We start from the raw sequence: 12720 nt of genomic DNA on the forward strand, positions 1-12720 counted from the left end.
GGAAGGGGAAAGGTCAGGTAATAGGTAGTACCCCGGTGGCTGTGCCCCTTAACAACAGGTACTCCTGTTTGAGTACTGCTGGGGGGGGAACAGCTTACCCGGGAGAAGCGACAGTGGCCGTGCCTCCGGCACAGAGTCCGGCCCTGTAGCTCAGAAGGGTAGGGCAAGGAAGAGGAGGGCAGTTGTGATAGGGGACTCGATAGTAAGGGGGTGAGCTAGGCGATTCTGTGGATGCAGTCCAGAGACCCGGATGGTAGTTTGCCTCCCTGGTGCCAGGGTCCGGGATATTTCTGATCGTGTCCAAGATATCCTGAAGTGGGAGGGTGAGGAGCCAGAGGTCGTGGTACATATAGGTACCAATGACATAGGTAGGAAAAGGGATGAGGTCCTGAAAGGAGAATATAGGGAGCTAGGAAGGGAGTTGAGAAAAAGGACCGCAAAGGTAGTAATCTCGGGATTACTGCCTGTGCCATGCGACAGTGAGAGTAGGAATGCGATGAGGTGGAGGATAAATGCGTGGCTGAGGGATTGGAGCAGGGGGCAGGGATTCAAGTTTTTGGATCATTGGGACCTCTTTTGGCGCAGGCGTGACCTGTACAAAAAGGACGGGTTGCACTTGAATCCTAGGGGGACCAATATCCTGGCAGGGAGATTAGCGGGGGCTACTGAGGTGACTTTAAACTAGAATGGTTGGGGGGTGGGAATCAAATTAAAGAGGCGAGGCGTGAGGAGGTTAGTTCACTACAGGGGGATGGGAGCCAGTGCAGAGAGGCAGAGGGGTGTAAAGTGAGGGTAGAAACAAAAAGTACTATGGAGAAAAGTAAAAGTGGCAGGCCGACAAATCCAGGGCAAGCATTAAAAAGGGCCACTTTTCAGCATAATTGTATAAGGGCTAAGAGAGTTGTAAAAGAGCGCCTGAAGGCTTTGTGTGTCAATGCAAGGAGCATTCGTAATAAGGTGGATGAATCGAAAGTGCAGATTGTTATTAATGATTATGATATAGTTGGGATCACAGAGACATGGCTCCAGGGTGACCAGGGATGGGAGCTCAACGTTCAGGGATATTCAGTATTCAGGAGGGATAGACATGAAGGAAGGGGAGGTGGGGTGGCGTTGCTGGTTAAAGAAGAGATTAACGCAATAGAAAGGAAGGACATAAGCCGGGAAGATGTGGAATCGATATGGGTAGAGCTGCGTAACACTAAGGGGCAGAAGACGCTGGTGGGAGTTGTGTACAGGCCACCTAACAGTAGTAGTGAGGTCAGAGATGGTACTAAACAGGAAATTAGAAATGTGTGCAATAAAGGAACAGCAGTTATAATGGGTGACTTCAATCTACATGTAGATTGGGTGAACCAAATTGGTAAAGGTGCTGAGGAAGAGGATTTCTTGGAATGTATGCGGGATGGTTTTTTGAACCAACATGTCGAGGAACCGACTAGAGAGCAGGCTATTCTGGACTGGGTTTTGAGCAATGAGGAAGGGTTAATTAGCAATCTTGTCGTGAGAGGCCCCTTGGGTAAGAGTGACCATAATATGGTGGAATTCTTCATTAAGATGGAGAGTGACATAGTTAATTCAGAAACAAAGGTTCTGAACTTAAAGAGGGGTAACTTTGAAGGTATGAGACGTGAATTAGCTAAGATAGACTGGCAAATGACACTTAAAGGATTGACAGTGGATATGCAATGGCAAGCATTTAAAGGTTGCATGGATGAACTGCAACAAATGTTCATCCCAGTTTAGCAAAAGAATAAATCAAGGAAGGTAGTGCACCCGTGGCTGACAAGAGAAATTAGGGATAGTATCAATTCCAAAGAAGCAGCATACAAATTAGCCAGAGAAAGTGGCTCACCTGAGGACTGGGAGAAATTCAGAGTTCAGCAGAGGAGGACAAAGGACTTAATTAGGAAGGGGAAAAAAGATTATGAGAGAAAACTGGCAGGCAACATAAAAACGGACTGTAAAAGCTTTTATAGATATGTAAAAAGGAAAAGACTGGTAAAGACAAATGTAGGTCCCCTGCAGGCAGAAACGGGTGAATTGATTATGGGGAGCAAGGACATGGCAGACCAATTGAATAATTACTTTGGTTCTGTCTTCACTAAGGAGAACATAAATAATCTTCCAGAAATAGTAGGAGACAGAGGGTCCAGTGAGATGGAGGAACTGAGCGAAATACATGTTAGTAGGGAAGTGGTGTTAGGTAAATTGAAGGGATTGAAGGCAGATAAAACCCCAGGGCCGGATGGTCTGCATCCCAGGGTGCTTAAGGAAGTAGCCCAAGAAATAGTGGATGCATTAGTGATAATTTTTCAAAACTAGTTAGATTCTGGACTAGTTCCTGAGGATTGGAGGGTGGCTAATGTAACTCCACTTTTTAAAAAAGGAGGGAGAGAGAAACCGGTGAATTATAGACCGGTTAGCCTAACGTCGGTGGTGGGGAAACTGCTGGAGTCAGTTATCAAGGATGTGATAACAGCACATTTGGAAAGTGGTGAAATGATCGGACAAAGTCAGCATGGATTTGTGAAAGGAAAATCATGTCTGACGAATCTCATAGAATTTTTTGAGGATGTAACTAGTAGAGTGGACAGGGGAGAACCAGTGGATGTGGTATATTTGGATTTTCAGAAGGCTTTTGACAAGGTCCCACACAGGAGATTAGTGTGCAAACTTAAAGCACACGGTATTGGGGGTAAGGTATTGGTGTGGGTGGAGAGTTGGTTAGCAGACAGGAAGCAAAGAGTGGGAATAAACGGGACCTTTTCAGAATGGCAAGCGGTGACTAGTGGGGTACCGCAAGGCTCAGTGCTGGGACCCCAGTTGTTTACAATATAGATTAATGACTTGGATGAGGGAATTAAATGCAGCATCTCCAAGTTTGCGGATGACACGAAGCTAGGTGGCAGTGTTAGCTGTGAGGAGGATGCTAAGAGGATGCAGGGTGACTTGGATAGGTTGGGTGAGTGGGCAAATTCATGGCAGATGCAATTTAATGTGGATAAATGTGAAGTTGTCCACTTTGGTGGCAAAAATAGGAAAACAGATTATTATCTGAATGGTGGCCGATTAGGAAAAGGGGAGGTGCAACGTGACCTGGGTGTCATTATACACCAGTCATTGAAAGTGGGCATGCAGGTACAGCAGGCAGTGAAAAAGGCGAATGGTATGCTGGCATTTATAGCGAGAGGATTTGAGTACAGGAGCAGGGAGGTACTACTGCAGTTGTACAAGGCCTTGGTGAGACCACACCTGGAGTATTGTGTGCAGTTTTGGTCCCCTAATCTGAGGAAAGACATCCTTGCCATAGAGGGAGTACAGAGAAGGTTCACCAGATTGATTCCTGGGATGGCAGGACTTTCATATGAAGAAAGAATGGATGAACTGGGCTTGTACTCGTTGGAATTTAGAAGATTGAGGGGGGATCTGATTGAAACGTATAAGATCCTAAAGGGATTGGACAGGCTAGATGCAGGAAGATTGTTCCCGATGTTGGGGAAGTCCAGAACGAGGGGTCACAGTTTGAGGATAGAGGGGAAGCCTTTTAGGACCGAGATTAGGAAAAACTTCTTCACACAGAGAGTGGTGAATCTGTGGAATTCTCTGCCACAGGAAACAGTTGAGGCCAGTTCATTGGCTATATTTAAGAGGGAGTTAGATATGGCCCTTGTGGCTACGGGGGTCAGGGGGTATGGAGGGAAGGCTGGGGCGGTGTTCTGAGTTGGATGATCAGCCATGATCATAATAAATGGCGGTGCAGGCTCGAAGGGCCGAATGGCCTACTCCTGCACCTATTTTCTATGTTTCTATGGATGAGCTACAGTTAAGAAACCTCCAAATTTACCCAGCCAACATCACAACCATTGCTTAATTTTTGGTCTTAACGCTATCAAAGGCATTGTTACTTTTTTATATCTCCCCACCCCACCCTTTACTTTGATTAGTAGCTTCCTCTGCTTCTAATAAAAGGTCATTAACTTTGAACTTGAACTCTTTTTCTCCACAAATACTACCAGATGTGCTAAGTATTTCCATGATTTTTGTATTATTTCTGAATGATGTTTAAAACAAAATTTTGATTGACAATTCATTCTTTGTAATTATTCCTCCTTTATAAAGTTTATTGATGATGCCAAACTGCTGAAACCCTGGACATTTACTCAGACATTTTAGAAGTTTTTGGACACCACTGTAGCGTAGCAGTTAATGCAATGTGATTAGGGTTCAGGGTGTCAGAGTTCGGAGTTCAGTCCCAGTGTCCTCTTTCAGGAGTCTCCCAATGAAACCCATAAGGTTTATTCCACAGTCCAAAGATGAAAGGGTAGGTTAATTAGTTGTAAGTTGTCCCATGATTAAGTTAAGGTTCATTGGGAATTGTCGGGGGTTGCTGGGCAGTGTGGCTCACAGGGCTTATTCCACACGGTATCACTGAATAAATACCCAATTCAGACACACAGTCATCCTGTGCTGGTCACTCATCTTTCATTGCTGTTGTTTCACATATGACAGCTTGTTTTATTATAGTAGTGCCAGTAACATTATACTCTCTTAATGAATCTTGCACTTTGTCAACTTGTAAATCTTCAGGCCATAACACTAAGGGACTTACTGATACTATATTGTGACTGTATGTGCTAGGTCATAACTATACGTACTGCATTTTGCACCTTGGCCCCAGAGAAATGATGTTTTGTTTAGTAAAATACACAAATATGGTTGAATGATGATAAATTTGAAGTGGAACTTAACAGTGTTTCTAATTACGATTGGCTGGGAACATCCAGACTCCAGCTTGAATTTCATTGGGTTTTGCTTGGTTGCATCATGCCTTTGAATAGTGTTCTGGTTCTGTCCTTTCTCTTTCTTGAAGAATGGCCACGTGTCTATAGGAAAGAGACCAAACAATTATCCAGTTCAATGTATCTTTGAAGAACAGATTCCTGTCTTTATTTCTTATAGTATTTTAACAATTGAACATCCTTCATGCTGAGACGCCAAAGTGCACATTGCTGTGATGCAAATTTTAAACGAGATTCTGCAGATGCTGGAAATCTAGAGCAAGACTAACAGAATGCTGGAGGAACTCAGCAGGTCAGGCAGTATCTATGGAGGGGGAAAAACAGTCAATGTTTTGGGCCTGATAAAGGATCTCAGCTTGAAATTTTGACTCTTTATTCCTCTCCGTAGATGCTGTCAGTCCTCCAAGATTCTTGTGTGTGTTGCTATGCAAATTTCAGTTGTCTGGTTTCATGTTTGCATCTGTTTGGACATACTTTGATCTAAATAAAATTTCAAATTTCCTGGGTATTTTTCACGTGGTGACTCATCTATTTGTAAATCTTCATATTTTTTAATATATTTTCATATTTTTTGATATGAACTTCATATCATTTAATTGTAAGCCAATTCCAAGGCAAAACACTTCGTGTGTTGTTGGGTTCCTGGTGTTAAATAAATTCTGATCTGTCATTTATTTCCAAGTGCTTTATCTACATTGTTGTTTTGTTTAAGAGCAGTTCCCATCATAAATTTTGTACCAACCCTCTAAATGCAAAGCAAAGAAGCAGGTGGGCTAGGTTAAAGGACCAGCCAAAGCTGCTGCCCAGAAAATCATCCAAAGAGATCTGGGCAGATAAAATGTAGTCCAACTGTTGTAGTGAGTACTTGTGGACCTAACTAAAATTAGTTAAGTTCGAGAGAAAATGCATCATGGTTCTTGAATAAGAGGTTTTAAGTATCAAAGTTAGACTAGAAAATGTGGAGTAGTTCTCGTTGGAGCAAAAAGGTGGAGGCATTTTGAAGGCATTGCTGAAGGTTTGATTGCTAGGATAGAGGTATTTCTACAGATGGATCTTGCAGCAGAGCACTCACACAAGCCAAAACACAAGGGGGCTCTTGGGGGGAAGGGGGAGAGAAACACTTTTTCCAGACCAGAACCATACTTTACATCCTTGCAACCTGTAAACTTTGTGGAAGCAGAATTGATCAGTTTTTGCAAAAGGGAATTGAATAGTTAGTTGAAGGAAAAGTGCAGGAAAAAGTGGTAGAGTGGGACTTCCCAGATTCCAACAGAATCTAACACTGATTTGGTGAATCAAACAGCTGCTTGTTACAGTATTTTACCTGTGGTTTTGACCTTTTCGACCATTTGAAGCAGTAGTTCTAATGCATTGATTTTGTGATATGCAAACTAGGATATGCATTTTTTGATCCAATCAATACTATGCAAGTTGAACATGCTGTTTTTGAGTTTTGTCTTCAGAACTGGATATTGGAGCTAGAAATACATATCTGCAAACTACATATCTACATTTCTAAACAAATCATTTCTATCACCAGCTGAAGTCCCTGCGCTGATTCTTGCAGTACATCTCTGGTTACTGACTTCTAGTTAGAATAACAGCCTTCCACTCTCTGTCTCCCACCCTCAGACACCCTCTGTCTACTCCAGTCAAGCCTGTATGAGTCTGGTTCACCAGATCACTGCAGCTCCATCTTCTGGTTCTACCTACCACGTGGAACCTTTGAATGCTTTAATAAAGTTCACATCAACCACATCCACTGCCCTACCCTCATATTTTTATCACCCACTCAAAAAAAGCCCTCAGGTTTTTAGTAAGTGACCTCCCCAGTACAAAGCCCTGATGATTATCTCTAACAATTTCTTTTTGTTTATTTATTTAGTGATATTGCAAAGTAACAGGCCCTTCCAGCTCCAGTGAACCCACGCCAACCAGTTAAACCCATGTGACCAATTAACCCTCATGGTCATGTCGTGAACATTCAAACTCCTTTCAGACAGTGGCAGGAATTGAACCTGGGTTGTTGGTGGTGCAATAGCATCATACTAACCACTACGCTACCTTGCCGCTCCTGCTTTTCCAAATGTGAGTAAACCCTGCCCCCCCATGTAAGATGACCCCTTGCTGACCAGCCCCAATATAAGGCTCACCAGCCGATAATTTCCTGGTTTGTCCCTTAAAGGAGCAACCTGTTTCTCAAGTCCTTTGGCACCTCGCTTGTGGCTAAAAAAAAAAGAATACAGGTATTTGAGTAACTACTTTCCTTTAAATGAAACACTATTCTTTGATTGTAAGCTCAATCATCCTCAGCTTTCTGCAAGGAAAACAAATCTATTCTGAACTACAAACTATCAATCTCTTCTGCACAAAACTTATGAATGAAGTTCGAGTTGTCTCGAGCGAGTAAGTTTATGTGCTCTAGGATACATACTATTGTGACAATGTAATGTTGGAAGGCATTCAGAATACTACAAACCTACATTGTTTTGTTTTTGGTGAAGTAATAGTGACATACAAAGATTGCCAGTACTACTACTTACTTCTGTTTTAAATACAGTCCGCCCTCCTTTTCTGCTGATTCCACATGCGTGGATTCAACCAACCGCGGTTCAGGAAAACCCGGAAGTTCTCTCTCCCCAAAACAATACAGTATAACAACTAATTTACATAACATTTACATTGTATTAGGTATTATAAGTAATCTAGAGATGATTTCAAGTACAAGCAGTCCCCAGGTTACGAACGAGTTCCGTTCCTGAGTCAGTCTTTAAGTCGGATTTGTACGCAAGTCTGAACAGGTACATCTGGTATTATTTAGTGTCAGTTAGTCAAACGTTTGTCTTAGTATATAGTATATATTTTACCTTTCTATGCATATAAAAGCACTGAAGAAATGTATGTACTTCAACAATTAAACCACTGTGTTGCTTAGTAATAATTGTAGCTTTCATCGGGGCAGGGCCTTTCACATGCTCCATTATTCTCACTTCATCCTTTAAAATTGTTCCGCTCGTTGACCGACTGTAGCCTAACGCTTTTCCAGTGACCGATGGCATTTCACCTCTTTCTGATCGCTTTATTATTTCCACTTTAATCGTGGTTGTTTTCCGTCAACGGAACAGAATCACTGCGGATTCAGCAGCAGCCGCGGGTGGCGGGTCCTGAGCTCCCCTGGGTCCTAAAGTGCACCCACACTGAGACAGGTTAAACAAGGGACTTGAGCATCCGCATTTTTTGGTATCCGCGGGGGGTCCCGGAACCAATCGCCCGCGGATAAGGAGGGCCAACTGTATACCAAATGCCCTGGCCTCCACAACCATCTGTAGCACTGAATTTCACAGATTCCCAACCCTCTGGCTCAAAAGATTCCTTATTTACACAACCTGTCCAAATAGTTCATCAACATTGTTATTATACCCACCTCTTCAGCTTCCTCTGGCAGCTTGTTGCATATAACCAGCCCACCTTGTGCATGGAAAAAGCTGTCCCTCTTAACTTTTTTTTTACAATCTTTCCCCTTCACTTGAAGTCTTTGTCCTTTAGTGTTAGACTTCCCTAGTCTGGGGGAAAAAGTTTGTGACCTCCTCACCTTATCTGTGCCCCTCAAGATTTAGATTAGATTAGATTATGAGGACACGCAGTCCTCTTTTATTGTCATTTGGTAATGGATGCATTAAGAAATGATAGTGTTCCTCCAGAATGATATCACAGAAACACAAGACAAATCAAGACTGAAAAACTGACAAAAACCACATTATTATAACATATAGTTCAACAGTGCAAAGCAGTACTGTAATTTGATAAAGAACAGCCATGGGCACGGTAAAAAAAAATCTCAAAGTCTCTCGAAAGTCCCATCATCTCACGCAGATGGTAGAAGGAAGAAAAAAAACTCTCCCTGCCATGAACTTCCAGTGCCACAAAGTTGCCGATGCAGCACCCTGGAAGCACCCAACCACAGCCAGCTCTTGAGTCCGTCCAAAAACTTGGAGCCTCCGACACCGAGCACTATCTCTGCTGAGTGCTTCAACCCCGGCCCTGGCAATAGGCAAAGCCGAGGATTTGGGGTCTTCCCCTCCGGAGATTCTTAATCGCATAGTAGCAGTGGCAGCGAAGCAGGCATTTCAGAAGTTTCTCCAGATGTTCCTCCGTGCTCCTCACGTCTGTCTCCATCAAATCAGGATTGTACATGGCCCCTACTTAACAAATACGATATCATTTCGGAGCGGCTGCACGCGCTGTGTTGTGCCGCCATCATCTCCTCCCCTGTATACCTTTAATATACCTTTGAGGTCAGGAGATTTAATACATGTTTGCGTAATTGAATAAGCAAAGGCCACTTTACCTCCAGATCTCTATTTAAAAAAGACAGTATCAATTTAAAGCTTAGCTTTGTGTTACATATACATTAAAACATACAGTGAAATGCATTATTTGCATCAAATCAAATCAGCAAGGTTTGTGCTGGTCAGCCCACAAGTGTTGTCAGGCTTCCAGTACCAACATGCCCACTTCTCACTATCCTTAATCGTGCATATTTGGAATGTGGGAGGAAGCCAGGCTACTTGAAGGAAAACCTTGTGGTCACAGGGAGAACATATGTACTCCTTACAGCAGCAGGATGTGAACACAATCGATGACCACTGGAACTGTAATAGCATTGCTCTAACTGCTGTGCTATTGTGCCACCCCCACTTTAAGTTCAGTAATCACTTATTGTTTCTCCAAGTGATGAGAGAGTTAGGCGAAACATAGTTTATGCTGGGAATGATTAAGTTAGTGGCTATCAAGATGATTGATCAACTGTTGGAAGCAGAGCAGAGGTAGGACTTGTGTTCCAGAAGGTGGTTGGGTTACTCAGAAACAGATAAAAATGGCTCTGAAACTTGTACTCCTATACTCCAGTGACTTGGTTAGATTTCTTTAGTTTTAGCTTGGTAATGTGTCAATATTTTGTTTTACAGGTCTCCATAAATGGCACACAGCTGTCAGATGGGTCTGTGGGGTCGGAGTTCACAGGAGTCCCTCAGGTAAAATGAGCTATATATTTTTTAAATGTCTTTTGTAGATTGGTTTAGCAGTTCATGAATATGAATTTCAATGAGAATACTATTTTTCAAAAATATTTGTATTCAAGATTTCAGAGCCACTGCACTATCGTGCCTCACTGTGTTGCTGGTACTAAAATGTAACAGAAACAAGAAGACCTGAAATAAGTTTGGAAGATGCAGGAAATAGTCAGGCTAGACTTTTCGATTGGATGTTCTACCATTCATTGTGATAAAAGCCCAGTGACTTGATTGCCTTTCCGCAGCTGCTAGCAGGCAAATTCAAAGTACATTTATTATCAAAGTATGAATGCAGTATACAACCCTGAGATTCGTCTTCCCCACAGACAGCCACGAAAGAAAGAAAATCATGGATCCCATTCAAAGAAAAACATCAAACCCCATCATCCCCCCCATGCACAAAAAAAACCAAATTACACAAGCAGCAACCAAAAAAGCGCAAGACGCAGAACACAAAGCACAAAATCCAGAGTCCAGTCATATTCAGTTCAGCTCAGTGTTCGTTATCTTCAGGCTGCCTTGAATCAAAGTCACCTAAAATAGCTACAAAAAAAAAGAGTAACCAGAAACAAATCATAATGTAAACTGCAGAGTCCAATCCACAAGCTACATCAGTTAAACTTTGCCCAAGACCCAGACTTGCAGCACCATCCTCTGACAGCATCAAGGGAAAGAGAGACTATTTGAATGCAGGGACCGATCTTCAGGTGCAGCAAGCGAGAGGGTGATCAACAGCGCTGAACACCCTCTCGCTGTCCATTCACACCAGGCTTCTTAACATCGAGGCCGCACGCCTCACAGAATCCCCTTGGAGACAGCAAAGCGCCAGATCGCCCAATTGGCTTGAAAACACATGATCAAACTGTAGATCAGTGTCCGACAGAAGCAGGACCACATTTGAAAGAGAAAGATGATGTGAAAGAAGTAGTTTCGTGAACCGTGTGGAGGATGTCGCCCTTGATCGCATTGTTTGCTGGCGCCATTTTCTTCCAGAGCTGTGTACATCACTAGTTCTCTTTCTTATGTAACTGGATCCATTATGCATTCAGCCTCCCTTCCCTCTCTCTGGTTTTTGAAACTTTAAAAACAAAAAGCCCATGGCATTGTTTTTACTGTAACTTGCTCAGTATCTCATTGTGGCAGCTGTGTTCAGTTCAATTAAAATCTGGAATTAAATTAGTAATGTTAACTCAAAACCCTGGAGTGTTTTTCAAGGCTCACCTGATTTGTTAGTTCTCCTTCATGGGAAATAGTTGTTCTTCCTTGGTCTGGCTTCCATGAGACTCCAGAGCCACCGTCATTTGGTTGACTGTTTTCTTCAGTGCAGTAAGTAATCCACAAGAAACGTTGACCTTGCCAGTGATGCCCACATCCTGAAAACTCAGTAAAAAATCTGAATGTGCATGAGTTGGAATATGCCTAAGGTGTATAGCCACATTTGCATTATTGCATACCCATTCTAGTTTCCCTGATATAGGAAGCATGTCATAAAAAGGAGAGGGAAAAATGTCTTGAGGTTACTAGCAGCACTGTGCGGCTTGGATTACAGACTGCATAGGTTTAAGACATTCTCTTCCTCCCCCCCCTTCCCCCCCATCCCTGGAGTGAAGTTGAGGGGGTGATTTTATCGAGCTATATAAAATCATGAGGGATGTAGATAAAGTGAATAGTCATTTTTTTACCTCCAGGATAGGGTAATCCTAAGTGTCATATAATTAAAGTGAGAGGGCAAGGATTTAAAAGGGTCCTAAAGAGCAACTTTTTCACTTCAAAAGGTGGTCAGTGTATGGACTGAGCTGTCAAACCAGGCCTAAATTTAAAGTGGAAAGTAAATCTATTAGCCAAGCACATACATAAGTCACCGTATACAACGTTGAGATTCATTTTCTTGCAACCATTCACAGTAAATGCAAAGAAATAAAAATAAATAGATACACAAAAAATATTGAACATGAGGTGAAGAGTCATTGCAAATGAGTCCATGGGTTGTGGGATCAGATCAGTGTTGGGGCGAATGAAGTTACCCACTTTGGTTTTGGAGTCTGGTGATTGAGGAGTAATAACTGTCCTCAAGCCTGGTGGTGCAGGTCTTGAGGCTTTTGTGCCACCTTCCTGATGGCAGCAGTGAGAAGGACCGAGGGGTCTATTTCTATGCTGTTGTGCTCTTTCCCTCTATGGACAGAAGGAGTGGTAGATATGGGTACAATAATGGTATTTAGAAGGCATTAGGACAGTTCCATGGATAGGGAAGGTTTGGAATGATAGGGACATCTTGGTTGGCGCAGAATGGGCTAAACTGACTGATAAATGACATGGTTACATTCGTGATAGAAATGTTAGGCAAGGAAAGGAATACACAATGAATGGTAGGATGCTAACAAGTGCAGAGATGCAGAGGGACCTTGGAGCGTGTGTCTACAAATTCCTGCTTTTGATGATGTATATAACTGATTTGGACTTGATCTGTACAAAACTTCAATTAGGCTATAGATTTTGGTTGACGCCATTGACTAAGGATGTCATGTCACTTGGGATAAAGACCTACATTTGGAATGGACATGTGAAGGAAATGTTGGATGGGTAAAGCTTACGTCTGCTGGAGCTGAGAAGAGCAAGAGACACTTAATTAAATGTATAAAATTCTGAGAATGAAAGTATGTTTGCTCTTGAGAGATTTACAGCCTAGGATTGATGAAAAGTCTACCTGAAACAAAACTTCAACTCTTTATTTCTCTTCATAGATGCTGCCTGACCTGTTGAGTTCCCCATGCATTTTGTGTATGAATCTAAATCTGTTTCTGTTCTGGATAATCAAATTCTCATCAGTCATGTTTCTGCCGAACCCT

General features: G+C 42.5%; 1 protein-coding gene across 2 annotated transcripts in view; it reads left to right on the forward strand.

The window, feature by feature from the left end:
• Positions 1-12720, forward strand: part of fam193a (family with sequence similarity 193 member A) — a 210354-nt gene that overhangs the window by 110398 nt on the left and 87236 nt on the right. For both annotated transcript variants that reach the window (XM_072257597.1, XM_072257598.1), the window contains exon 2: positions 9770-9835. In XM_072257597.1, coding sequence (XP_072113698.1) covers positions 9770-9835 — 66 coding nt within the window. The remainder of the gene's footprint in view (positions 1-9769; positions 9836-12720) is intronic.

This window comes from Mobula birostris, chromosome 5 (genome assembly GCF_030028105.1).
Source record: "Mobula birostris isolate sMobBir1 chromosome 5, sMobBir1.hap1, whole genome shotgun sequence".
NCBI lineage: Eukaryota > Metazoa > Chordata > Chondrichthyes > Myliobatiformes > Myliobatidae > Mobula > Mobula birostris.